This window comes from Myotis nattereri (genome assembly GCF_964212035.1).
Source record: "Myotis nattereri genome assembly, chromosome: 15".
NCBI classification, from domain to species: domain Eukaryota; kingdom Metazoa; phylum Chordata; class Mammalia; order Chiroptera; family Vespertilionidae; genus Myotis; species Myotis nattereri.
Genome location: NC_138090.1, coordinates 151281 through 177336, shown reverse-complemented (window position 1 = coordinate 177336; position 26056 = coordinate 151281). Strand labels below are relative to the sequence as shown.

Genomic DNA, 26056 nt, shown 5'->3' with positions numbered 1-26056 from the left:
ATCACGGCGCTGCTGTGACTGTTCAGAACAACCAGGGAACTTCAGAACCCAGTTTCCCCCGATTCGGAGAGAAATCTCCAGGAATCTGCATGTTGTGTGCTCCCCAGGGAATCCCGGCTGGGACTCACTGCCTTATTGCCATTTATTCTCCAGTTGCATTTGGCTGTTACTCTGACCATGTAAAACTATGGCTGCAGCCCTGGCTGGTTTCCCAATGGTTAGAGCATCTGCCCATGCACCGAAGGGTCAAGGGTTCGACTCCTGGCCAAGTTCACGTACCTAGGTTGCAGGTTCAATCCCCAGCCCCCTCGGGTGCGTGCATGAGGCAACCAATTGATATGTCTCTCACATCGATGTTTCTCTTCCCCATCCCTCCCTCCCTTCCACTCTCTCTAAGAATCAATGGGGGAGTGCGGGGGAGAATATCCTCAGGTGAGGATTAACAAAATACAAAACAAAACAACTCTGGCCGCAGAGGTCTCGGATTGGCCTGGATAAAGCTGCCTGGGTGCCACTCTTCCCACGCGGTGAGTGAGCTGGCGGGGAATGAAGGCACAGTCTCGGTTTGAGGGCGTGCAGCTCACCCACCGGGGACCTGAGACTATTTTTCCTGGAGACAGTGGAGCATTTATCGCAGACTGGGCCGTCTCCCTCGCCCTCATCACGCTAAGGTAACCTCCTGAGGTCACCTTGCCAGCAGGCCCGCCACAAGCGCGCGCGTGTGTATGAGAGTGTGTATGAGTGTGTGTGTGTGTGTGTGTGTGTGTGTGTGTGTGTTGGCAGGATGATTCACAGTCCTCCCGGCTCCCCCGCATTCCAGCGTAAACGCGCCCAGGCCCCGCAATCACTGCAGTGTGTTTGGGGCTGGATGCCGGGCGAGTACGCGAGTGAGAGCCGCGCGTGGGTGCCCGCCGTCTGGCTTTCCCGGGAGCTCCGGGCGGGAAGAACCGCGTCTGGGTGCGCGCCTCCTCTGGGCCGGCCCCGCGCCCCCTACTACCGGCCCCCCCACTCCCGACTCCCCGCCCCGCTCCCTCCCCAGGCCCCTCCCGCCCCGCGCCTCTTCCTCTGCCCTCACCTGCGCCGCGCGCCCGGGGCGGGGCCGCCGGGGATGACAAAGCAGCGGCAGGAGGCGCGGGACCCGCCCCCCGCGCTCGGCGGGTGCGTCGGCCGCTCCGGCGCGGCTGTTATGGAAACCGGCTGGGCGCGCAGGCGGCGATGATGGGGCGGCCATGGCCCGGGCCGGCAGCTCCAGCGTGGACGCGGCGGCCACGGAGCGGGCGGCGGGCGGCGGGCGGCCCGAGCCGTGGGAGCTGTCCCTGGAGGAGGTGCTGAAGGCGTACGAGCAGCCCATCAACGAGGAGCAGGCGTGGGCCGTGTGCTTCCAGGGCTGCCGCGGGCTGCGGGGCGCGCCTGGCGGCCGGCGGCGCATCCGGGACACGGCGGACATCCTCCTGCGCAGGGACGGCTCGGTCGGCGCGAGGCCGGAGCCCGGCGACGCGGGTGAGGCTGGCGGGGGTGTGGCCGGGCCCAGGAGCGCGGAGGGTGGGGAGCGCCGCGGGCATGGGCGGGCGGGCGGGCGGGCATGGGCGGGCGGGCGGGCGGGCTCCTCCTGGGGCTGCGGCGGCGACCCCTCCTCTCTCCCTCCCTCCTTCTCTGCTGGGTCCGCTCTCCCTGTCCCACCCTCTTCTGGACCCGGCGCCCCTTTGGACCCCTCTCTGCTGGATCGGGGGCCCTTCGCCTTCTCTCTGCGCATGGAAGTCCCCTGCGCCTCCCCATGCTTCCCTCTCTCCACCTGCAAGCCTCCCTCCCCCAGTCTAGGGCACCCCCTGCCTTTCCTGGACCCTTCCCCCAACCTGGACCCCCTCTGCTAACTCAGTGCCAGGCGCTTTGTGCGGTTGGGCCTGTTTGCCTCGGAGGAGAGGAACTGGATGGCTGAGCACCTTGCATGGGGCTGAGTTTCCCCACCTGGGCCAGGGCCTTGTCTCAGGCTGTGGCCTCTTCCTCCCGGTGGTTCCTGGTGTGGCATCCACCCTGGGCCTTGGGCCGGAAAGGAACTAAAGTCCTCCTGGGGTCTTTTTCGTTGGTTGGAGGCTGAGAGGAGGAGGGACCGTGCCTCCCTGGATTCCCACCCATTTCCTGGGTTCATTAGAGAGCAGGGAGCATGTGTACAACTTGGGGGACAACTTGTGTAGTTTTTCTGCTCTTAATCATCAATAAGAACCAACAGTTAAGCCCTTGAAAGGTATTTGAAGTCCATTCAGAGTGCTGAATTTGGGTGACTTTTTGCCTCTTTAAAGAAAAAAATTGTTTTCTTCCCTGGGGAACCGGAATACCGGTATGGAGTGTATGATGCTATTACCCGAAGCTGATACCCTGCGGGAAGCACAAAGGCCGCTGTGTGTGCCGGAGGGGCTGGACACTCTCCAGCCCGAGAGCTGTGGGTTTGCAGAGATCCTTACGGGCAGGGCAGCCGCCGTCGAGGCAGAGCCGCTGTCGAAGGGCCGGGGCAAAGCTAGAGGGAAGAGGCAGCTGCTTGTAACAGGGAGGGTCTGCTGAACCCTGCCTGGAATGATGGCTCTATTTCTCCTGGTCCCTGTGCCCTGCTTCCGTCCCCCTCTGCTGTGGGACACTGTGCGCTGCTTTATTCTGCACTGAAAGCGCCGAGTCAGGTGAAGTTTGCCAGGGGAACATTGTAAGCCTTGTCATTCCCATTTTCCTGTCAGGGAGCTGAGGCACAGGCCCACTCACGGTCACACAGAAAGCGGCCGGGCTGGGGTTCAGCACTCAGTCCACTGTCCTCAGAGGTTGGGCTAGGCCCGGCCAGTGTGGCTCAGTGGTTGAGCATCCACCCATGAACCTGGAGGTCACGCTCAGGGCATATGCCCTGGTTGCAGGCTCGATTCCCAGTAGGGGGTGTGCAGGAGGCAGCGATCAATGATTCTCTCTCATCATTGATGTTTCTCTCTCTCCCTTCCTCTCTGACATCAATAAAAACACATTAAAAAAAAAAAGGCTTGGGCTAAGAGCCCGGTGCACCACAGCCTCCTCGCCAGCAGAGCCCTGGGGTTACCTATTCACAAAGATCGTTTCTCCTGCAGCTCTAGTTTCCTTATTAAAACACCACCCCCGTGCCCGCCCCCCCCCCCCCCGAGACAATATAACTCGGGGTCTGGCTCCTGGCACCACAGGACAGGACTGCTGGTCCTGACCCTCTGATTGTAATGATGGGGAAACTGAGGCACAGAGTAGGAGATAGTTTGCCCAAAATCGCAGCAGCTGGTTAGAACGGAGATGCGCCCTGCATCCCTCTAACGGTGAGAGTCACACTGGGTTTCTTATTGGTACTCTCCAAAGTGTACCAAGAGGGCAGGCCTCCAGGGAGTGGTCAGGGACTGTCCATCTCTCCAGCCCCTTCTTCCTGGTCATTGCAGACCCAATAGCATGTCCCGCTGTCTCCATGCTCACAAGTCAACTGGAAATCTGGGCTGGGGTTCAAAGCTCACGAGTGGCCACCTAGGTTGACCTCTATGGGGAGGTACCAGCCCATGCCATCGAGGAGCCCAATTTCATTTTCCAGTCCATACGATCTTTGGTTTCTGATCATAAACATGCCTCATAAAGGTGGAGTCGGTTAGTGACAGGCTGCCTTTTCAAGATTAAGGAAAATGGATCATCTAACTTTCTGTCCTGTTGACCTCTCGTGAATCAGCTGGAACTTTAGACCAACTGCCCGCTGGCCTCCGGGGCCTGAGTGATGATAAGGGAGTGGCCCCGCGGGGAGCTGCGTGGTTATTCCTCGCTGTAAACAGCAATCAGGAGAAGGTCCTCAGGTTAAGTAAATGTTTACAATAATTTTCAAGAAATCAACCACAAAACTTAGCCACCCTGGGGGAACAACTAATAGTGTCTTCACTTGCCCATGGGACCCTTCTCCCCTCGGCTGCATGGGGGAGCCGGGACAATCCCCTTCCTAATCTTTAGTCTGAAGACATCTTCGTAACTGCTTAGAAGCCCCTTTTTTTAAAAGTGGGAAAAGGAAAGCAAGGTGACACGTGGAGTTATTTTAAGAGGCCATTATGGAGCCTCCTGATGGGAAAGGCTTCCTTTTTTATTTTTATTTTTTAATGGAGGCAGGAAGCTTCCTGTGCAGTGCTGTGCTGAGCCATGGCCCCAGGCAAAGCTCGCTTCTTAACCGCAGCAGCTGTCGGAGATCAGGTGGCCCTGGGATGCTTGCAGTGGCACTTGTCCACCTGGTGCAGGGCTTGGCTGTCACCGTGATGTGAGACCCCACCTTCATGGTCTGTATCTGCCAGTGAAACGTACTTCTCTCCAGGCCCTGGGCTCTCCACAGCTGGGTGCCCATCCCCTCCTCTCTTTCCCCTCCCCATACCTTCTCCATTTTCCCCCCGCTAATTTGCACACTGCCCTACTTTTCTGATATTTTTTCTTGTCAGTTTTGATGCTAAAACTTTTTCTGGGCCTCACTCCTCAGCACTTGAGTGCTTCACATGACCTGTCCGCCAGGTCACACCTGCCTTTTCTCATGTGACCTGTCTGCCAGGTCGCACCTGTCCCTCCAGGTCCCTCCTACTCCTTCCTCTCTGCCTGTGGACCTGAGGCGCTGACCCTCAAGCGCTGCAGTCTCCAGGGTAAAGCTGCAGGCAGCTCCCCGTACAACCCGTGCTGTGTGGACGAGGCTTCCAAACCCAGAAACTCAGTCTGCCCTGCACTGGATAGGATATCCCTGTGTCATTAGCTCCATGGGGCTGGGGTTCTCTTGCCACCCTTTACCTCCAGCCAGGGCTCGGCATCTCACCGGTACCCCCACTCCTCCTCCATAAACTGGGGTGATGGTGGAATATGCCTGGGAGGGAAGGACTGTGGAGGGAGCATCAGTAGAGAGTCTGCACCCACCCTGGACTCAGGAAGCACATGTGGACACACGCACACACAGGTACGCACCATATGTGCACATGCACACAGAGACAGACACACACATACACAGTCACAGATACACACTGACACATGCACACACAGACACGGAGACAGACACACAGACATGCACACACAGAGAGACACAGCCACATGCATGAACACACACAGATGTGCACACGCCAATACAAACATTGCACACACAGACACATTCGCACACGCGCGTGCACACAGACACATACATGAACACAAATGTGCACACGCCAATACAAAGATATGCACACAGAGACACATTCTCACACACACGGAGAGAGACAGACACACATACACACACACGTAGAGACAGACACACGCACACATGCATGCTCATGTGCACACTTTTGATGATGTAAAACGTTCTCCATGCAGAGGACACCCGCTCCCCCTCAGAGATGGGCATGGAGGCTGAAGGTGCTGCATGAGCAGCTAGCCAGGTGAGGGCCCCGCTGGCCGCTGTGTGTGTGGGAGTGTGCAGCTCTGGGAAGGGCGCTGGTCTGGGTGTGACCGAGCTGGGTGTATTTGCAGATGGCATTCCCGGTGTAGTCTCACCTCTGAGCAAGCATGACCTCACAGGAAGGCAGTCCCTGGCCAGCTGGGATCTCTGGGAGACATGGGTAACACTGCCTGTGCACCGACGACCCCAGGAGACGCTGAGCCTGCGAGGCCGCCTCAGCCGGGCCCACCCCCACGTGCAAACCTGCCCTGTGCTCCTAGGAGAGGCTTCGACTCCTGAGGAGGGGCCCTTGGGGTTTGGCTCCAGCCCCTCTGCCACCCTCAGGGCCCTGGTCCTCCCACTCTCCCGACCCGGGCATGGTGGCCCCACAGAGGCAGCTGTGTAGCACTGGTTGGTCTGGTTGAGGGATGTAGGCATTTAAGCAGATACTCTAGTGAGTATCACCCACAGGAAGACACTGGGGTTTCGCTCTGATCCTGTTAGACACCTCAGAGGGAGTTGGGCCTCCAGGAAGGCTGCCTGGAGGCGGTGAACAGCAATCCGTCAATCAGCCTGAGGTGAGCCAGGCGTGTGGGGAAGCGCCCCTCACTGTCTCCAGCTCCGTCTGGCACCGCCATCCATCCAGCGTGGGCACTGCTGTCCCCACTGGAGGGCACTGGCATTGTGGCCTCTCCCCAGGGACTGGACAGTGGGAGACGGTGGGATAGGGTGTAAGAGTTCCCTCTGGGTGCGGTAACAAACTACACATATTTACTCCTTGAAACAACACAGGTTCATTCTCTTACCGTCAGAGGTGAGAAATCCAGATGCTCTGCCTTAAGGTCCAATGGTTAGCAACCTCGCTTCCGCTGCTGCCCAGCCCCTGCAGTGTCACAGGCTGTGTGCACAGGGCCTGGGAGGGGGCACGGACAGGCTGCGACAGTGTCCTGCCCACCACGGAGCGGAAAAGCCAGCCGGTGGGAGGGGCACTTCCTCCAGCAGCAGCAACGGCAGCACTGGGTCCAGGAATTATAGTTCCGACGCTTTTGGGGGGCGGTTTTCACGCTGGTGGACGTGCTAAATGCAGGCACACAGATCACGGGCTACCCTGAAGCATCCGTTCCGCCCAGTCTGGAGTGGCCCGAGAATACACATTTCTGACACGTTCCCCCCATGCTGATGCCATGGGGCCCAGGGCCCACTGTGGGACCGCCTGTCTGTGCACAGTCCCTGGGGCCATCCCTTGAGAAGGGGTTCCCCTGCCATTGCTGGGACACCTCCAGCACCAGGATGACTGTCATCAAAGGGGACATGTCAGGGTCTGGGAAGCGAGGCCAGCAGCTGGGGGCGGGGGGTGAATCAGCCAGGTGACCCTGGGCACGTCTCACCCTCTCTGGGCTGCACAGTGGGGCGACAGTGAGGACTAAAGGAGAAGCTCACTTGAGCCGTCCCTAGCCGAGTGGAATGTCAGGCATCGCTTCCGGCTGCTGCCTGTCGGTGTGACCATCGGCGGGTCTCCCTGGGCTCTCCCTGAGAGACGCCGGCAGGTCTTGGGAGCGGAGGGTCTGTAGGAACGGAGGCCCCAGAACTTTGTGAAGATGCAGAGACAGCTGTGGCTGGTGTTGCTCAGTGATTAGAGCATCGGCCCGAGTACCAAAGGGTCACAGGTTGCATTCCCGGTCCGGGCACCCAGGGCACGTACCTGGGATGCAGGTTCAATCCCCGGCCCGGTTGGGGCGTGTGCAGGAGGCAACCAATCGATGTGTCTCTCCCTCGCTCCCTCTCTCTGAAATCAATGGTAAAATCCTCGGGTGAGGATTTAAAAAAAAAAAAGATGCAAGACTGAGCGTGTATTGCTTAGGGCGCTGCCAGCACACATCTCCCAACTCGGTCTCCACTGAACTGACTTGGCTCCTGGGGGTCCTGGGCTCCTGCTCGCGGGGGGAAACCTGTGGGTGACTCTGAGTTCCTGGCGAAGCACGTTGACCTCACCCACCCTGAGGCACTGGCGGAAGTGAAGTGGGGAACACGGGCCACACCACACACACACACAGAGCCTTTGGCCCAGAGAGCTGTTTGCTAAACAAACACACGACTTCCGTGGTTTCGGGCAGGCGTCTTCCCTCCCCGCCTTCGCCAGCTCCTTCCTCGGGAGCGTGCGGGGTCTCGGTGTCCCTTCCCTGAAGCTTCAGTCTGCTTCCTGATGAGGAGCAAGCATGTGTGGGTGCCGGGCGATACCAGGCCCAGGGTGTTTGTTCCGTCTCACACTGACCTGGACGGCGGAGCTCTGCTTTCTAAGAGCAGGCCCAGGAGGCGGCTGCTCAGCGACACAGGTTGTCTGACTCCGCGCTCTGCTCTCCCGCAGACCCCGCTCCGAGCGAGGCGGCGAGGTTGGCTCGCCCCTTCTCACACCCGCACACAGATTTGTTTCTTGACCCCAGTGTGTCAATGCTCCAAGTTCAGAGAGTGTGACCGAACGCAGTCCGAGCCTCCTCGCAGCGGAAGGCCCAGCACACCCCCCCCCCAAACACGGGGTTCCCTCCGCTACTTCCCTTAAAAGGGGGCTCGGCCTGTCTCATTACAACAGACACCTCCCTCTCTTTGGTGGCTGTCCAGGGTCCCCTGGCGGGTGTGGCTGTTAGGGTGGGTGGTCGGCGGGGGCATGCTACCTGGGCGTGCCTTCTACGCTAGCCAGGAGGCCAGCAGGTGCGGTTCTCGGAGGTGTGTGTCTTTGGGGTGTTTGTCATCTCCCACCAGCGCGGAATGGGGGCCAGTCCCACAGCCAGCACGGCCTCGGTCTGTCCCAGGGCCACGCGGCTGCTCCAGGCCTGCGATGTGAAAGGCAGGAGCCTTCTGGGCTGGGAGTCCCCTCTGCTGTGTCGTCTTCGGTAACTGTCAGTATTTAAGGCCCCTGGGGTCCAGCCTCAGGGGGCCCAGGCATAGCCTGCCTCCCCCCAGATGGGTGGGGTCTCCTCCACGCCATTCCCTGACCTGACCCCAAGACTACCAGTCCTGGGCCGGAGTCCCCGGAGGTAGGAGGCCCCCTGCCGTTGCTGGGACAGTGTATCACGCTGGTCCCAACCTCCACGTCCTTGCAGGCCATCTGATCCAGGAAGTGTCTGCCCTCCTTCCCTCTGGTTCTTTGAGTTAGTTTGGCAGGTGTCTTCTCCATCTGCAGGTGAGGAGAGGAGGTCAGAGAGGCAAGACCCCAGGTCAGACCACAGGTGGCAGAGGTGGGTAGGGATCCGGCCTGAACAATGCTTCTTATGCCCCTGCCCCCCCTCCCCCTCCACACACACCCCAGGCTGCAGGGGCCACGGCTGCCAGGTAGCCTCCTCCCGCCACCCACCTGGCGGCAGGTGAAGCACTTCCTCTTGAAGCTGCTCCAGGGAACTCCAGGCTGCAGTCCCCACAGACTCTTCTTCAAACGACACCTTTCATCTCTTCCTACTACGCCGGGATCACTTCAAAGAGAACTCGTGGCTTCTCGATTCCGCCTCACCTGTGACTTCACACAGCGGAACCGGAGAGCCTTCCTTTCTAGTCGGTCTTGGCGAGGGCGTGCTTCCCTCCGGGACGAGAAGCCCTGGCTGGTAGTTACGCCTGCGTATTCTGGGGGGTGAGGTCTCTACACTTTGGGGTCTGGCAGGGTGCGGTGTGGGCGTCCCAGCCCAGCCACTGATTAGTTCTGTGGTCTTGGGTACATTTCTTCACCTACCTGAGCCTCAGTTTCCTCATCTGTGAGGAGGGAGTCATGGCACCAGCCTCCGTCAGGTGGCGATGCCGCTGGAGCCGTAACAAATCACGGGTCCGTTGGGTAGCCAGGGGCTCTGTGTGGAGAGCTGGGCACGGCCTCCATTGCCCCGAACCTCACCGAGGGGCAGCTTGCTCATCCCAACCCGAAGTCCCCCCAAGTTCACAGTTAGATTCCTGAGCACTTACTTTGGTTAACACATGGATTATTTCAGCCATGGATGTAAGCATTAAAATTATTTCCACCAGAGCCCTAGCCAGTTTGGCTCAGTGGATAGAGCGTCGGCCTGTGGACTGAAGGGTCCCAGGTTTGAACCCAGTCAAGGGCATGTACATGGTTGCAGGCTTGACACCCTGCCCTGGTCAGGGCATGTGCAGGAGGCAACAAATCAATGTGTCTCTCTCACATTGATGTTTCTCTCTGTCTCTCCCCCCTCCCCCCCACTCTCTTTAAAAATCGGAGACAGGCTCAGTCAGTGAGGAGCCCTGAAGGCTGGCTGCACCCCCTTCTTGGTCAGGGGGCACCTTTGTTCTGAGTCCGATTTCTCCCTCGGCCTCCACCCCGCCCAGCCGCAGACTTTGACTGGAGCCCAGCACAGCCACAGGGCCACTGGCTCTCACTGGTTCAGCTCCGCTGGTGCTGGGTTTTCTGTTATTTTACTGAATCTGTCCGACACGGAGTCCCTTTATCTTGGCGATCTTCCTGGCGCTTGACGGCATCTTGAAAATATTTGCGTAGTTAGCAGGTTCACTTAGCAGACAGCTTCACGGTTGGTGCGTTTACATCCCCCTCACTCCAGAAGGAATGTCAGGCAGCTGACCTCCGTCTAATGCAGCTCTACCTGCCGAGTTCAGGGAAGGCTGTGGGAGCATTGGGTCCGGTCCCATCCAGCCGGTATCCTGGGAGGCCCTGCGGGGAGAGGGAGAGGAGCGGCTGCAGCTCCCCCTGCACCTCCACTTCCTAGCGGGGACAGCTTGGGGCAAACAAGCCCCCCTCTGCCCCCTGCCCCCGGGTCTCCATCCCAGATCGAGTGGTGACTGATGCCCTTACCCAGCTCGGCAGCCAGGGAGCTCTGCTGTGATTTGGGGGCGTTCGGCTCGGCTCCACACCTGGAGTGGGCAGGGGCTGCCCTGCTGTCCTGGCCCCTCACCTGGGCATCCAGCTCATGGCTGGGTCTTACAGGGTCTTTCCAAATGGCCAAATGGCCATGGCCCTGCCCACTGTGAGCTCCCTGCTGTGGGAACGGAGGGTTTGGGCTGTCTGCTCCCCAGGGGAAGGTGGCTGGGCCCCCGTTCCTCGTTCCTGGGTCGGAGGGGTGAGGCCTGTCCTGACTGCCTGTTCTCTCTTGCAGGGCCCACAATGATGGTGGTGTCACCGGCCAGTTCGGAAGCCCAGGTATTTTCAGAACAATTTTAACGTTTACTTGATACATATTAAAGCGTACGTGCATTGTTTAGTATGAATTAGAAAACATACACCATTGATTTGGGGGACAGGACACAGACACAGTTCTCTAAGGGCTTCATTGAAGGGACCTGAGGAAGAGATTTCCCCAGAGGTTTGGGGGACGGGAGGAGCCCACGTGGGTGGTGTGGGCCCCCGAGCCTCGATGGCCCTAAAGGGAGGGGGAGCCATGATAGCCTACCCCCCTCTCCTTCCACCTCCTGAGAAAGCGAGGGTGGCATGATGTTTGGGGGCCCAGAGAGTCTGGCAGGGTGTGGGTCAGGGGGCCATGGAGGAAAACTGCATGAGCAATGCCCAGGAGCCCCTACACCCCCCCCCCCCCCAGAACTCACACCTCAGCAGTAGGACTTCTCCCTGTGGCCCCCAGTGACCTGCCCCCAGGTAATTTGTCCTGAATTTGATGTTTATCATTCCACTGCCTTTTAAAAACCAGTTTTATGCAAATATACAATCTATTAAACACAGCTTTATACTAAGCGGAGGGGGGTGGTAGCTCAGGCCGAAAGAGGCTGCATCCTCTGTTGTGGAGAATTTAAAAACAATAACAAAACCATCCCAAAGCTGCTGGCAGCTCTCAGTAATGTGGGTTCAGTGAGCAGGTCCGCCCTTGGCTGCGTAAACAGTGTGGCTGGGGCTGCTCTGAGTTCTGTGCTGCCTCCGTACCAGGTGGGCAAAAGTGGGTTTACCGTTGTAAGGACACACAGTTTATCCTTGTGTTATTACTTATTAATTGTTGTATTATTTCCCATACGAACAACTGTAAACCTACCTTGCCCCATCCTGTATAGTTTTCTGGAGTTTGGGGGGGAAAACAACAATCTGTTTTCAAGACTCATCTCCACTGCTTCGCGTGGCTCTCGGGCCCCTTCGCGCCCCATGGTGCTCTGTATAAGGTGCTTATCTGCAGCCCAGGAACAGGGCGCCCCTCAGCCCTCAGCCCTCAGCCGTGTCCCCAGGGCTGTCCCTCCGGTCCACACCGGCCCCTGCAAAGGAGACCTATGGTTATCAATTCTGCAGCTTTTTACAAGGGACTTTAGGGGGTGCCTAATCTGGAGGGTTGTGCGTGGGGCCCACAGGTTAACCTGATACCCACCCAGGAAACGCGGCCAGGGGCACGCTTGTCATGTTGGCCCTGATTTTCACTGCGGCTCCCGGAGCCGACCTGCAGCATCAGCTCCTTCTCTCCGTGGCTCCTTCCATTACTGGGCTGCCCCCCACCCCCACCCCCGCTGGCCCGCCGCCCGCAGGCAGGGCTGGAGGTCCTGGGACTCTGGCTGGCTGCCCAGATTTCTCCTTATGGGAAAGCAAGTGCCTGCCTTCCAGGTGCATGGGGCACAGAGAAGCTTTTAGGAGCAGCTCTCATTTGAGTGCTCTGATGGAGTTAACCCTTCCAGTGACGTGGTGCTAGCGGAGGCCGCCGCCTGGACAGTGAGGGGGAGGCCCCATGGCGGGGCGCTGTGCTGTGTTGGGGTGAGGGCCTTTCTGTTTTGCCTCTGTCTGTCCTGTCCCCTGTGGCAGAGTGGTCCCCATTGGACAGACCTGGTCAGAGCCACCACTAGGGTCAGCAGGGCCCGGGGGTCAGACCCAGAGTGGACAGACATGAAGTTTATTCCTGGCACCTACCTCCAGGCCAGGAAAGACTTGATGGGAATTGGTGTGAGCGGTGGCTTCTGGCCCAGCCGGTGTGGCTCAGTGCTTGAGCATTGACCCATGAACCAAGAGGTCACCGATTCGATTCCCAGTCCGGGCACATGGCCGGGTTTCAGGCTTGGTTCCCAGTAGGGAGCGTGCAGGAGGCAGCCACTCAATGATGTTTCTCTCTCATTGATGTTTCTCTCTCTCTCTCCCTCTCCCTTCCTCTCTCTCTAAAAAATAAATAAATAAATGGTGGCTCCTGCCCACCAAGTCATCCTGAGGGGCACAAGGGGGTCCTCTGGCCTACTGCCCTGGGGGCTCCCCTGGCCAGGGCCCTGCAGTTACCTGTCAGGTGTCAGCAGCCTGTAGGCCTTGGGCTCTACCCTTTGACTCGTGATTCTCGGGTGTGACTCAAGCTGGGTCTGTGACCCCGCCTGCCTAAAGCAGAGGTGAGACAGCCTCCAGGACTGGCTGGGCGGCCGATCCGTGATCCTCTGGGCTGGAGCCTTCCCTTCCACCAGTCCCTGAGCCTGGCTGACCTCCCAGGCACCCTCCGGGTTCAGGGTGCTCTCTAAGGCCAGTCTGCAGGACAGAGAGCCCTGTTCTCGCACCCGTCCCCTGCTCGATGCTGGCGCTCACCGTCTGCCCTCCTTAGCTCAGCTCTGCTCAGCTCCTGGGTGCTGGGTGGTGGGAAGGCAGGAAGTGAGAGGAGAGCCAGGGGGTCCTCTGAGGCCAGATGGTCGGGGAGTGGAAGGTGCCCTGGTGAGGGCCAGGCTCCACCTGCCACCACGCAGCCTCCCTCCAGGCCACGGGCAGACCAGAGTCTCAAGTCCAGCTCGGCCAGCTGCTAGCTGCAGGCAAGGGACCTGGCCTCTGTGCCTCTGTGCCCGCCCTGTGGCACGGGAGGTTACCGGTGCTTTGTTGCAAAGTTAGGTGGCAGCCAGATCAGCACAGTGCCCAGCATAAGCAGAGCTATTGTCCTTTTTTTTTTTTTCAATTGATTTTCTTTAGAGAGAGAGGAAGGAGAGGGATAGATAGATAGAAACATCAATGGTGGAAGAGAATCATTGATTGGCTGCCTCCTGCACACCCCCTACTGGGGATGGAGCCCACAACCCCAATCTGGGCATGTGCCCCGACCAGGAATCCAACCGTGACCTCCTGGTTCATAGGAGGTCAACCTCTGAGCCACACCTTAGCTTACAGATTTTTAATGTGCTAATTGCACTTTAAAAAGCAAAAAGCTTGCCCTAACTGGTTTGGCTCGGTGGATAGAGCGTTGGCCTGTGGCCTGAAGGGTCCCAGGTTCGATTCCAGTCAAGGGCATGTACCTTGGTTGCGGGCACATTCCCAGTAGAGGGTGTGCAGGAGGCAGCTGATTGATGTTTCTCTCTCATCGATGCTTCTAACTCTCTATCCCTCTCCCTTCCTCTCTGTAAAAAACCAGTAAAATATATTTAAAAACAAACAAACAAACAAAAAAACAACAAAAAACAGAAAGCTTTGTGAATCCCAGCTAGGGTCCTGACAGTTATAACCAGTTACAAATACGATTATTTCTTAGGTTTTTCTTTTTCAGGCAAAATTTACACACATTGACATTTACATGCAGTTTAAAATACTTAAATGAGGAGGTCATCTCTTATCAGTTCAAGTGTCAGGCTTTATCATGCAGAGTTAAGGGGTTTATTCCAGCAGCGTGTATCAATAAGCTGGTCTTGCTCAGACTTACAGTGTCTGTCATGTTACATGAAAGGAATAGCACTTAATTAGGATGCCACTGTCTTTTGTAATCGAATTTTTGGGGGTGTACTTTACACTCGAGTTTGACGGGTTCTGACAGATGTGGTTTCACACAAGGACACAGACCTCTTCCATCGCCCGAGCTTCCTGCCCCCCTCCAGCCCCCAGCCCAGCCCGGCTCAGAACCACCGGCCTGCTTTTTGTGGCTACAGAGGAAACTTATCTTGCCTCGAGTTTGACATCAGGGAACCACGCCCGGCGGGGATTTGGGCCGGCCCCCCTCTGCGTGTGGGGTGTGAGGGGCGCAGTGGTCTCTGCTTTCACTCTGAGAAGGGGCCACACTGTGTGCCGTCCACCAGGGGAGACGGTTGGACCCAGGCGTGGGCGCTGTGGGCATCCCAGGACGAGGCGTTGTGGATGCTTGTTCTTCCTTCTCTTGGTTAAACATCTGGGAGACGGGTGGCCGATCACGTGGTAAATGCGTGTTCGGTTGTAAGAGCTGGCCAATGTTTTCCCAGTGGCTGAGCTACTTGGGGGCCAGGGTCTTGTTCTGGCGGCCCCATGGTACACCACCCGTGGAGGACAGGCTGCTTCCATCGCACTGTCAGCCTGTGATCAGGCCCAGCCCCGTCCCTCTCCGGTGGTGCCCTCCCCCCACCCCCCTACTGCCCCTGATGGTCTGGACCCCGTCCCACAGATGGTGCAGTCACTGGGCTTCGCCATCTACCGCGCACTGGACTGGGGCCTGGACGAGAGCGAGGAGCGGGAGCTCAGCCCGCAGCTGGAGCGGCTCATCGACCTGATGGCCAACAGCGACTGCGAGGACGGAGGCTGCAGCGCGGCGGACGAGGGCTACGGGGGCCCGGAGGAGGAGGAGGAGGCGGAGGGCGGCCCCCGCGCCGTGCGCACCTTCACGCAAGCCATGCGGCTGTGCGCCGCGCGCCTGACCGACCCCAGGGGCGCGCAGGCCCACTACCAGGCCGTGTGCCGCGCGCTCTTCGTGGAGACGCTGGAGCTGCGGGCCTTCCTGGCCAGGGTCCGCGAGGCCAAGGAGGTGAGCAGAGAGGCGGGTGGGGAGGGACAGGGTGGACGGAGGCAGGAGGGGGAAGGGGCCAAGGACAGGGTGGGGGACCCCGTGCGCCGGTGGTGAGCAAAAGGGAGGGGTCTCAGGAGGAGGCAGGAGGGGGAGGGGACGGGAGGGATCGAGGGAACGGGAGGCTTGGAGAGGCCTCTCAGTTAGGTATCAGCCTCCTGCCTCCAGCTCACCTGGGCAGGTGCTGTTCCTCCTCAAGATGAGGTGCTAAAGGCAGCCGCTGCTCCCTGCCCCCAGGACCCACAGAGGTGCTGGGGTGCCTGGAGCCTTGGGGCAGAGGGTAACCAAGTCCCGTGTGGTTGTCGCCTGTTTTAGGGAAGAGCGGTTGGAGGCTCGAGCGGCCGTGTCCCTCTCCTAGTCCCAGAGCTCGCACAGGGCCCAGCTGGGCCTCCGCTGGTGGTCTCCCCAGGGCTGCCCTGCCCCTGGGTGGTCTCAGAGTTAGGAGCTGACAGTCTGCCCCTCAACTCTCCGGGTCTTGGAGGAAACTGAAGTGGGGAGCTCGGCTTCCCGTTCACACCTCACAGAGGAGAACGTGGACCCTGGAGAAGTCGGGGGCATGTGCCCCCTTCTCCTGCGAGTGCAGGAGGTATTCTTTCAACGGTGCTGATCCCTGCTTGCACCCTGAGCCCTCACGGGCACTGTCTCTCGTGTCCTCTAACCAAGAAGGGTTCCGGGCAGCTTCCCTGACCCTCTGGCCCGAGCAGGCTCTCAGGGTTGTTCTGACTGGCGGGGCTGGGACCCAGCTCAGGACTAAGCCAGTCGATGAGCCTCTTGGCTTGTCTGCAGCCCATCAATACTCCAAGGGGGGTGGCTCCTCGGCCCCTGCCCGTCTCCCACAGACCATCCCTCCCCACTCCTCCGCTGCATCTTGGAGATGTCCTGCTAACGCTCCAGTTAGTGGGTGCTCAGAAGTCATCGTTCCATGGCTGGGATTGATTTCTGACCCAGAGGACAGACGCTCTTTCTTTTAAAAAGCTCTAGATTTCAAGCAGTTGACCCATGAGAACGTCAGGGAATTGGTGGTGAAGGGAGTGCAAGGCGGTTCTCTCGGGGGTGGGGTGGGGGGCGGGGGGGACACCGGCTGCTCAGGGACAAGTGTGCTGCTCCAGGAAGGATGGGAGACACACCTCTGCCCTTTGCCCACAGGGACCACCAGGTCACACACAGGCCTATTTTTAGAATCACTACCTTGTGCTTCTCAGACCTGACAGCCTTTTCTAGAGCAGTTTGGCAAGTGGCTTGGGGCTAAAGCCAGGGAAACCGGTTCTGTCTTAGTTGGCAGGGGGGGGGGGGGGGGGCTGTGTGCTGAAGGGCAGATTCTTCTCCAGGTGGGGGAGCTGGTGAGAACAGACACCCCAGATGCTGCCAAGACCCAGGACAATGGAGGCAGCAAACCTAGCAGCTTCTTCTCAAATTCTCAGCGTAGTGGTTACCCAACAATCCCTGATGCCCTCCTATGGCCCTGAACATGCTGGTGGCATTTCCCCAGCCCATAAAATACATACCTGACTGTTTTCCAGGACTTGCTGAGTAACTCACCCTCTCACCCATCCATCCATCCATCCATCCATCCATCCATCCATCCATCCATCCATCCATGTATCTATCCACCCACCCACCTGCCCATCATCCATCATTCATCACCCATATACCCATCCATCCATTCATTCATTCAACCAACATTTAAGGCCTAGCATGTGCCACTCTGTGCTAAGGAGACAGGAATACCAACATGAGGAAAAAAACAAAGACAGAAAATGTGGTTCTGGCCTCATGGAGTCACTAGCGCAGACTACCATTGAAGAGGCAGATGAATGCAGAACTGTAGCTGGGTCTGCAGGCGGAGGTGTGGTCGTGGGTGTGCTGAGCGGGTGGGCGGGTGTGGTCCAGGTGAAGAGGCTGAGAAAGGCCTTCCTGGGGACGGGCTGTGAGCTGGGATCTGAGGGAAAATGCTTCCGACGCGGGGGAGCGGCTCCGTGCCCTCTTCGGGGGCCCCACGCCTCGCTGGGGCACGCAGACCAGGCAGGAGAGGCTCTCTGTGGGTGCTGGGCTCTTGTCCCCGCCCTTGCCAAGGAGAAGCTGCCAGGGATGGCGATGGGGCACCAGGTGTCCCATGTGGCTCCGTGGCCGATGGCTTAGTTCTCCCAGATACCTTTCTGCGCCCGAGCCTGGGCCCTAGTCTTGCTGGTGGAATAGTAGCCCGTGTGGTAAAGACAGGCCACAGTGACGGCCCGGCAGGCGCCCACACCCTGAGCTGCCATTTCCCACCTTCTCTTGGACCCACAGATGCTGCAGAAGCTTCGTGAGGACGAGCCACAGGCGGAGCAGCCCCTGGTGGAGCTTGACAACCTGAGGCACACGGACTGGGTAAGACGCGGCTCCCTGACCCGGGACCCCGAGGACCTGTGCCTGGAAGGCCCCGGGAGTCCTGGCCAGGGCTCAGGGCCATTCTCACCTTCTCGGGGCCCAGGCCCGACTCTGGGTCCAGCTCATGCGTGAGCTTCGCCACGGAGTGAAGCTCAAGAAGGTGCAGGAGCAGGAGTTCAACCCGCTGCCCACCGAGTTCCAGCTCACCCCCTTCGAGATGCTGATGCAGGACATCCGCGCCAGGAACTACAAGCTGCGCAAGGTCATGGTGAGCTGGCTGGGCGCCTGCCGCGCCTCCCCTCCCCACCTGTGTGCTGGCCACCGCTGCTGGGCGTCCCGTGGGAGCAGGCAGCCGTGGCCCCGATTCCTAGTGTGACCGGGGGCAGATGCGGAGGCTGCAGGATGGTCCAGTGGAATCCCCTGTGGCCGCTGCCGCTGTCACCCTAAGAATATTCTTGTGACGACCCCGGGAGGTGGTGCCACGGCCCCGTTTTCCCACGAAGAACCCCAGACGCAGGGAAGTGTGGGGCGGCGCCAATGTGGGCACCGTGAGCAGGACCCTGGGCCACACTGACGGCCAGAGGGAGGAGGACATGAGGACCAGGCCCTGAGCCGCCGCCCGCCCCCACAGGTCGATGGGGACATCCCTCCCAGGGTGAAGAAGGACGCCCACGAGCTCATCCTCGACTTCATCCGCTCCAGGCCGCCGCTGAAGCAGGTGCCAGCTCGGTGCCCTCACCTCTGGGCCCCCTTCCCGGACCGGCGGACAGCGTGGCATTTGTGCAGAGGGAGGTGCTGAGGGTTGGTCTCGATGGACGCGTCCCCGGGAGCTCACTGGACACCGTCTGCTCCCCGCTGTGCAGGGCTCCTGGTGGGTCTCCCTAACTGCCCCCTGTGCGGCCACGCCCCTGCAGGTCTCAGAGAGAAGGCTCCGCCCCCTGCCCCAGAAGCAGAGGACCCTGCACGAGAAGATCCTGGAGGAGATCAAGCAGGAGCGGAGGCTGCGCCCCGTGGGGGCCCAGCGCTGGGGTGGCCGGGGTGAGCCAGGGACCCCCTTCCTTGCCGCTCCTCCCCCCTCCCTGCACTCTTCCCCCCTGACATCCTGTCCTGCCCCCGCCACCCGGGTTTGACTCCCCCAGGGTTTGGCTCTCTGCCCTGTATCCTCAACGCCTGCTCCGGGGACGTCAAGTCCACTTCCTGCATCAACCTGTCCGTCGCGGATGCCGGGAGCTGTGCCCAACGCCCACGGCCCCGGGTCCTGCTCAAGGCGCCCACCTTGGCGGAGATGGAGGAGATGAACACGTCTGAGGTCAGACTCACAGGCTCCTGAGAGAGACCAGGGGGGGCAGGAAGTGAGGAGGGGCTGAGCAAGTCCAGGCGCAGCCTCCAGTGTGGGGCGCCCGCTGCTCAGAGCCTCGGGCAGTGCCCTCTGCCGACGCAGGTGTCCTTCCCTGGGCGCGAGCATGGTGGACTCCGGGGTGACAGGGACAGTGGCCTTGCACCCCCACCCCGTTCCCGTAGCACAAGAGGGCTGCCATCCTGGGGCCGGAGGCTGAGCAGCCCCTGGTTGATGTGAAAAGCCAGCGTGTCCCAGCGTGGCTCCTGTCCGTCCTCCCTGCCTCAGGGCCAGGAAGGCCAGGTGGAGGACAGGTCAGTGGGCTCCACCTGACACCAGACCTTCCAGAGGCTGCAGGGAATTGCCTGGTTTGGGGGGCACTTGCCTTCCACTGTCCAGAGGACAGTCAGGCTGGGCAGTGGCTGGAGGACGGCCCTATGGCTTCCATGGACCCGGCAGTACCGCGTGTCTTGTGCCTCAGTCCAGGGACGGGCAGGAGGTGCTGGTGGGCAAAAGGTGAGGGTCAGGCTGGGTCTGGTGTGTCCGCAGGAGGAAGAGTCTCCGTGTGGGGATGTGACCCTGAAGCGGGACCGCTCTTTCTCAGAGCACGACCTTGTCCAGCTGCGGAGTGAAGTGGCCTCTGGCCTGCAGCCGGCCACCCAGCCCCCAGGAGGCTTGGAGCCGTGCCGGGCCCGCGCGGGCAGCATGCACACCTGGCGGCCGAGCACCCAGGAGCAGGGCAAGTGCCGCCTCTCACCCCCTTTCCCTCGCCCTCGCCCTGTCCTGTGGGTACGTGTCCCTTGGCCCACACTGTCTGCACCAGCTCAGGCAGGCGCACCCCACTTTTTTTAACTTGACAACTTACTAACCCATATTCACTGCAAAACCTTTTTAAAAACTAAAAACATGCTCACAAACCCATTACCTACAGGTAATCACTCTTAGTCTATTGGTACACAGAAAGAAAGCTGGGCGGATGGACAGATGACTGTCGGAAGATGGATAGAGGGGTGGACGGATGGGCAGATGGATGGAGAGGGGAGCTGAGTGATAGGTCCTGCTGGCTGTGTTTCTGTCGGTGGGCCTGTGTCCTCAGTGAACCAGACGGGGGCGGGGTGCCTCCTCCTCCTTGTCGGTCAGCACAGACGACAGATCGGTCCTTGTGGCCGTGAGGTTAGTCCCACCCTTGTACAGGCTGTGCTCCACGAAATGCCAGCAGGACAGACATGGCCAGGCCCCTTCGCTGCCCTCGGGGTCACCGTAGCATGTGACGGTCCTCTTTCAGGACAGTCCCATTTGGTAGTTATGACTCACTCTCTGGCGTGAAGAGGTCCAGGCCAGGCCAGGTGACACCTCACTGTCCCCCCAAACTCTGCTCAAAACTCAGACCCCATGGTGGGCTAGCCTGCCTTCTGCGCTTCCTTCCTCCAGTATGAAATGCAGTGGGCGGGGCCCCCAGCAGGAAGGCCCTGTGTGGCCAGCACGTCTGGTTTGCGTGGCCAGCACCGTGGCTGCCGTGGCTCCATCATCGCGTTGGCTCATTCATGGGCTCAGACTCCCTCAAGGATCCCTTGGGCCCCTGCACTGCATGGGCTGTGATGGGGTGACATGCTCTCTCTCTGACCCTCTGCCTGAGGATTCCCGCCTCTGCCATGAAACCACCCACTGGCTCCCGCTGCCCATCTGGCGTCTCCCTCGGCCCCTGGCAGCCCTCCCACACCAGGATTCTGCCGGGTTGTTCTGACGTGGCTTCCAAACTCTTCCTCCAGGTTCCTTCCCTGTGAGCGTCCAGTCCCAGGCTGACCCCAGCTCCCCCCGACCCAGTGACCTGCGCTCAGCGAAGGACAGGCCAGAGGCCTCTGCGGCCGCCGACCCCAGTCACCTGTGGCTGGTGAGTGAGGGGCCTGGCTGTCCAGGGCAGCTGGGTGAGTGCACCCTTCATCCCGACAAGGCTCCAGGCAGAGGGTAGGCATGGTCGGGGTCTGTGGCTGCTCTTTGCTTGGGCCGCCATCTGGGCAGGTTGGTCTCTGCTGCCACCTCCTGGGCCTTGTGAGCACTGCGGCCCCCGCGGAAGGCCCTCGCCAAGGGGCAGCCGCATGTGGAGTCTTGTCCCAGCTCTGTGGTTAGGAAGCAGGAGAAACCCTGTGCCTTGAGGGCTTCGTGAGGCGACAGGGGAGCGTTTTATTGGGGTGAGGCGGTCCTGACTCGGCCTCTAAGATGCTGGCCCTCCCTGCACCTCAGTCTCATCAGGTGAAATTTTGTGACTTGTCTTGTGAAGAGCTACTGGCTGACGTTTGGAGGCCCCCGTTTGGACCTGAGCCGTGGAGTGAGGTTTTATCAAAGGGGCCGCTGGCTGGCATGTGGAGAGATGTCAGGGGTGTGGTCTCTATCACTTACTTGACGTTCTATCAAGAGGCTCAGGGGAGCCCTGGCCAGTTTGGCTCAATGGATAGAGCATCAGCCTGCGGACTAAAGGGTTCCAGGTTCCATTCACAGTCAGGGCACATGCCCGGGTTGCCGGCTAGGTCCCTGATAGGGGACGTGCAGAAGGCAGCCGATCAATGGTTCTCTTCATCATTGATGTTTCTCTCTCTCTCTCCTTTCCTCTCTGAAGTAAATTTTAAAAATATTTTTTAAAAGAGTCTCAAAGGAGAACAGATGTTAAAATGCTTTGAAAAGTGTAAGAGCTGTGTGAAGGCAAGGTAGTGTTGTTCTTAATATTCCCCCGCGACAGGTAATGCTTCCCGAGTTCTGTATGTTACCATTTGCTGTATGGAAACTTGCCCCAGACTCAGCAGCGTAAAACAACGAACATGTACTGTCTCTCTCAGTTGCTGAGGGTCAGGGATCCAGATGTGGCTCAGGGTCCGGCTCAGCCCCTGGGGGGCGTCCGCAGGGCTCGGGTAGACTGAGGCCAGGAGGACGGACGTCAGGGTCCTTGGGGAAGGGCACTTGTAGAGAGGGCCTGAGGGAGCCCCACCCTGGACCCTCCCGCCCCAGGAGTTCAGCCACCCCGTGGAGAGCCTGGCGCTGACCGTGGAGGAGGTGATGGACGTGCGCCGTGTGCTGGTGAAGGCGGAGATGGAGAAGTTCCTGCAGAACAAGGAGCTCTTCAGCAGCCTGAAGAAGGGCAAGGTGAGGGCCCGCACCCCGCCCTGTCCCTTGCCCGCCGGAGCCCTGGGTGGGGGTCTGGGGGGGACAGGACTGGATCCAGTGAGTTTTGGACTAAACTGGGCTCTAACAAGGCCTTTTCTTATAGATCTGCTGCTGTTGCCGAACCAAGTTCCCGCTGTTCTCCTGGCCGTCCACCTGTCTCTTTTGCAAGAGGTGAGCCTTCTGTAAGCACCAGGCTTGGCTGTGAATCACCATGGGAGGCGGGGTGAGAAGGCTCTAGGTCAGCTCTGTCCAGTGGAACTTCCTGTGGTGGTGGGGGTCCTGTCCTGCACCGTGGATATTGCAACTAAGGAACCGAACTTAACATTTTTTATTTTAATTCTAATAGCTAAGGGGTTCCCACTTTCAGCCAAGGTGGGGTAACAGGCACCTTCACAACAAACACAAGAACAAAAACAAAAGCCAAAATATGTGAAGCAATGGCTTTTAAGACAGTGGATATCAGGCAGCAAACAGGAAGAATATGGGTTAGCCCTGTGACTGCCTCAACTGCCGAGAGCTGCTAGGTCATGAGTCAGAAAATGGTTGGCTCCTTGAGCCTAGAGAACCCAGGGAGACCAGGGCTCCAGAGTCCCCCAGCAAGGAGTCCAGAGAGGAGCGAGCTGTCTGGAGAGCAAGCTCAGACATGCAGAAGTATTCAGCAGAGTACTTAGAGTATTCAGCAGAGTATCGATCAGCACATACATGCAAGGAAATGACTGAAGGCTTTTTTTATATGTATTTATTAATTTCAGAGAAGAGGGCAGAGGGAAAGAAATAGAAACATCAATGATGAGAGAGAATCATCCATCGGCTGCCTCCTGCACGCCCCCAACTGGAGATCGAGGCCACAACCGGGCATGTGCCCTTGACCGGAATTGAAGCCGGGACCCTTCAGTCCGCAGGCCGATGTCCTATCCCCTGGCTAGGGCAGGACTGGAGGCTTTGAAAGAATCATCCTAGAGCAGGGATTGGCAAACTATAGCCCATGGGCCAACACAGCCACTGCCTGTTTTGTAAATAGAGTTTTACCGGGACACAGCCACTCCCATTTGTTTACTGATTATTCATTATTTAGTCACACCTAGACATTTACTACATAACCCTTTAAAGGAAAAGTTTACTGACCCTCCCCTAAAGGTTTAAAGGGACAGTTCCATGAATAGTGTCTGCTCCCACCGGCCATGGTGGAAATGTAATTCATGGGCCAGAGTGGGATAATAATTTAAAATTTTTTACTATATATTTTTTATTGATTTCAGAGAGGAAGGAGGAGATAGAAACATCAATGATGAGAGAGAATCATTGATTGGCTGCCTCCTGCACATCCCCCTATTGGGGATCGAGCCCAAAACCTGGGCATGTGCCCTGATTGGGAATCGAACTGCGACCTCCTGGTTCATAGGTCGATGCTCAAACCCTGAGCCTCACTGGCTGGGCATAAAAAATGAATTTGGACAATTTGTACTAATGTGGAGGAGCCCCTGATGCATCTTTATAAAACAGTATTTTTATTGAAGTGTACTTTTTGTTAACATACACTTACATCAGGAGAATGAAGACTGTATTGCTAGCAGGGATCACCTCTGAGGAGTGGGGCTTTAGAGGAGAGGATTCCATCCTCTAAATTACAATTCTTATGTTCACATTTTCACAAGAAAGTGTTTATTTTTGAAGTCAGGTGCGGGGAATGAGATGTCCATCACTGCTTAAAACGGAAGGCCCTCTGGTCGCCTCAGTACTCATTGGACTCCCAAATCTTGCTTCTCTTTTTACTTAGTATTACACCCACAATTGTTCTGCCCCTCTTGGTTCTTCTGTAGAATATCGGGTCTGGAGTGTTCTCATTCCCTCCAGACCCGATATTCTAAAGAAGAACCAATGAGTACGGAAGCGACCAGGGGCCCAGCAGGCGGCCAGGGCAGCTGACCGGCAGGGGTGCTGGTGGGACATCTACGCGGAAGCAGCTGTCCTTCCCGGGCCTCTTCAGCACTGACGCTTTTCCTCTTCCCTTCCAGAGCCGTCTGCACTTCCTGCAGCATAAAGGTGAGGCTCACCTGGGGTCTGAGCAAGGCCTCTAGGCATCCAGGTATTCTGCTGCTTGACAAGGGGTGGTGTGTGTGTGTGTGTGTGTGTGTGGCTGCAGTCTCCTGTCAGATGACACCATTCATCTTTCATCTCTCACCTCCTCCTCCCAGGCAGAATCCATTCCTACCCTTTCCGAGACTGTAGTTTTAAAAGACCCTAGTAGGTGCTTTTTGTTAACATTCCATGTTAGTAGGACAGTGCCAAGAAACCCTTCACTTCCCCTCGAGAGTCCTAGCTTCTGACCCTGCAACTTCCTTGAGTGTGTTTGGAGGCTCTTTATAGCAGTTCAGGTGTCTGCGTACACACGTGTGCACTGAGGTAAGCGGGCAATGACATGTATAAGTGTGTCACCCCGTTACGCCTCAGCCCAGAAACAGGAACCTGCTTAAGAGGGATTTTCATCACCAGTTTTCAGACCCTGACTCTATATCCGGCCACTTGGCCATGGAAAAGTGTCCACCTTGTCCTGCGTTAGGTATTTGCTATACACGGGGCCCGACACTAGACCCTGCATGGTGTAAAACGCACAGTGCCTGCTCCGTGCCTGTATATGGGCAGCCGTGCTGGGTGTGTGGAAGGAGGCAGGTGCCAGGCGGGGGGGGGGGGGGGGGGGGATTGAGAGAGCTGCAGGGGCGAGTGTGCCTAGATTGTCTCTAGGGAAGCCTTTGTCCACCCACAACCCTGTTTGCAGATGAAGATGCCCTCCAAGAAGTTTGCACACATCCCTGTCTACACGCTGGGCTTTGAGAATCCTCAGAGGGTGACAGCTGCCAGAGCCACAGCCACACAGCGGAGAGACGCCTTCCAGTGCGTGCCTTTGCCAACCCTGTGTGTCAGGCAATGCGGTGACGCAGGAGCTGGAGTGGGAGGTGTCCCGTTTCCTGGGACGCCCCAAGGAAACAAGATGCAGACGTCTGGGGGCTGAGTAGCATGAGATGGAAACCATGCTGGGTGGTGAGGGCCCAGGACTCAGGTTCCTCTCGAGGAAGAGCTTTTTCCAGGGTGCACTTCGTTCGGCATGTTCATTCCAAACACCTTGCGTGCCTGATGCAGGGGGAGGGGGTGTGGACGTGGAGAAACGGTGGGGGGCCTCCCTGACGCCCCTGTCCCTCCCTAGGTCCCTGCAGAGGCCCCAGTGGCAGAGTGTGGAGGAGGAGTTCCCTCACATGTACACCCACGGCTGTGTCCTGAAGGACGTCTGCAGCGACTGCACCAGCTTCGTGGCTGACGTGGTGTGCTCCAGCCGCAAGAGCGTGGATGCCCTCAACACCACCCCTCGCCGTGCCCGCCAGACCCAGTCCCTCTACATCCCCAACACCTGGACTCTGGACTTCAAGTGACAGCCCTTGCTACCCCAGGCTACCTGGCCCGAGGCTTTGCAAGGTGGCCAGGCCTCTGGGGAGGAGCCGGGCCAGTTCTGGATGAGGCTGAGCGCTCCCCATCCTGGGGCACAGCTGCTAGCTGCCTCCGGAATGTGCATGTACATATATATATATATATATATATATACATATACATTTATATAACATATACACAGCCGATATATTTATATATGTTTCCTGGCCCCAAGCCCATTTGGGGTCAGGCTTATTTCCAGGATCCTCCCCAGGGAGGCTGTTTCCTCTCAAGACTCCGTGGGTGGAGTGGGGATGGCATAGGATAGAAAGGGGGGCAGGCTGGAGGCAAGGGATGGTGGGGCTCTGGGGAGGACCCTGCCCCTGTGTGTGTGCTCCATCCCTCCTTGGGCAGATGTCCAGGCATGGAAGGGCGTCTTGGTCCACAGGTGAACTAGAGCGTCCCACTTGCATCTGTGCTCCCCTCTCAGGATATGGGCTGTGGGGGCACCTGGGGAGCTTGAGTGGGCCGAGATTCTCCCAGGCAGGTGTCCCAGGGCCACCCCCTTGGAAGCCTGGAGCAAAACTCACTCCCTTCCCGACACCATGCCCTGCAATGCTTTCGGTCTGGTTACCGGGAGGAGCCCTGTAAGTGTGTCTTCACGGCCACTCTGGCCCAATAAAG

At 58.5% G+C, this 26056-nt stretch overlaps 1 protein-coding gene across 1 annotated transcript; it reads left to right on the top strand.

Annotated features, from left to right (window-relative positions):
• The first annotated feature begins 1198 nt into the window (after nt 1–1198).
• On the top strand, nt 1199–26056 carry SPIRE2 (spire type actin nucleation factor 2). The gene is made up of 15 exons (XM_081108602.1): nt 1199–1500; nt 10510–10553; nt 14698–15054; nt 17380–17460; nt 17564–17728; nt 18092–18178; nt 18375–18498; nt 18600–18769; nt 19346–19535; nt 20566–20687; nt 21797–21931; nt 22056–22123; nt 23968–23995; nt 24729–24844; nt 25155–26056. The coding sequence occupies exons 1-15, from the start codon at nt 1230–1232 to the stop codon at nt 25375–25377; spliced, it is 2181 nt and encodes a 726-aa protein (XP_080964728.1). The 5' UTR covers nt 1199–1229; the 3' UTR covers nt 25378–26056.

What these genes read in the sequence shown, in the direction of transcription:
- SPIRE2 (XM_081108602.1), top strand. Translation starts at nt 1,230, where the DNA reads ATGGCCCGGGCCGGCAGCTCCAGCGTGGACGCGGCGGCCACGGAGCGG. An exon ending in CCAGCGCTGGGGTGGCCGGG is followed by an intron (nt 18,499 to 18,599) that starts GTGAGCCAGGGA and finishes TGACTCCCCCAG; the next exon opens with GGTTTGGCTCTCTGCCCTGT. An exon ending in GCACTTCCTGCAGCATAAAG is followed by an intron (nt 23,996 to 24,728) that starts GTGAGGCTCACC and finishes CCCTGTTTGCAG; the next exon opens with ATGAAGATGCCCTCCAAGAA.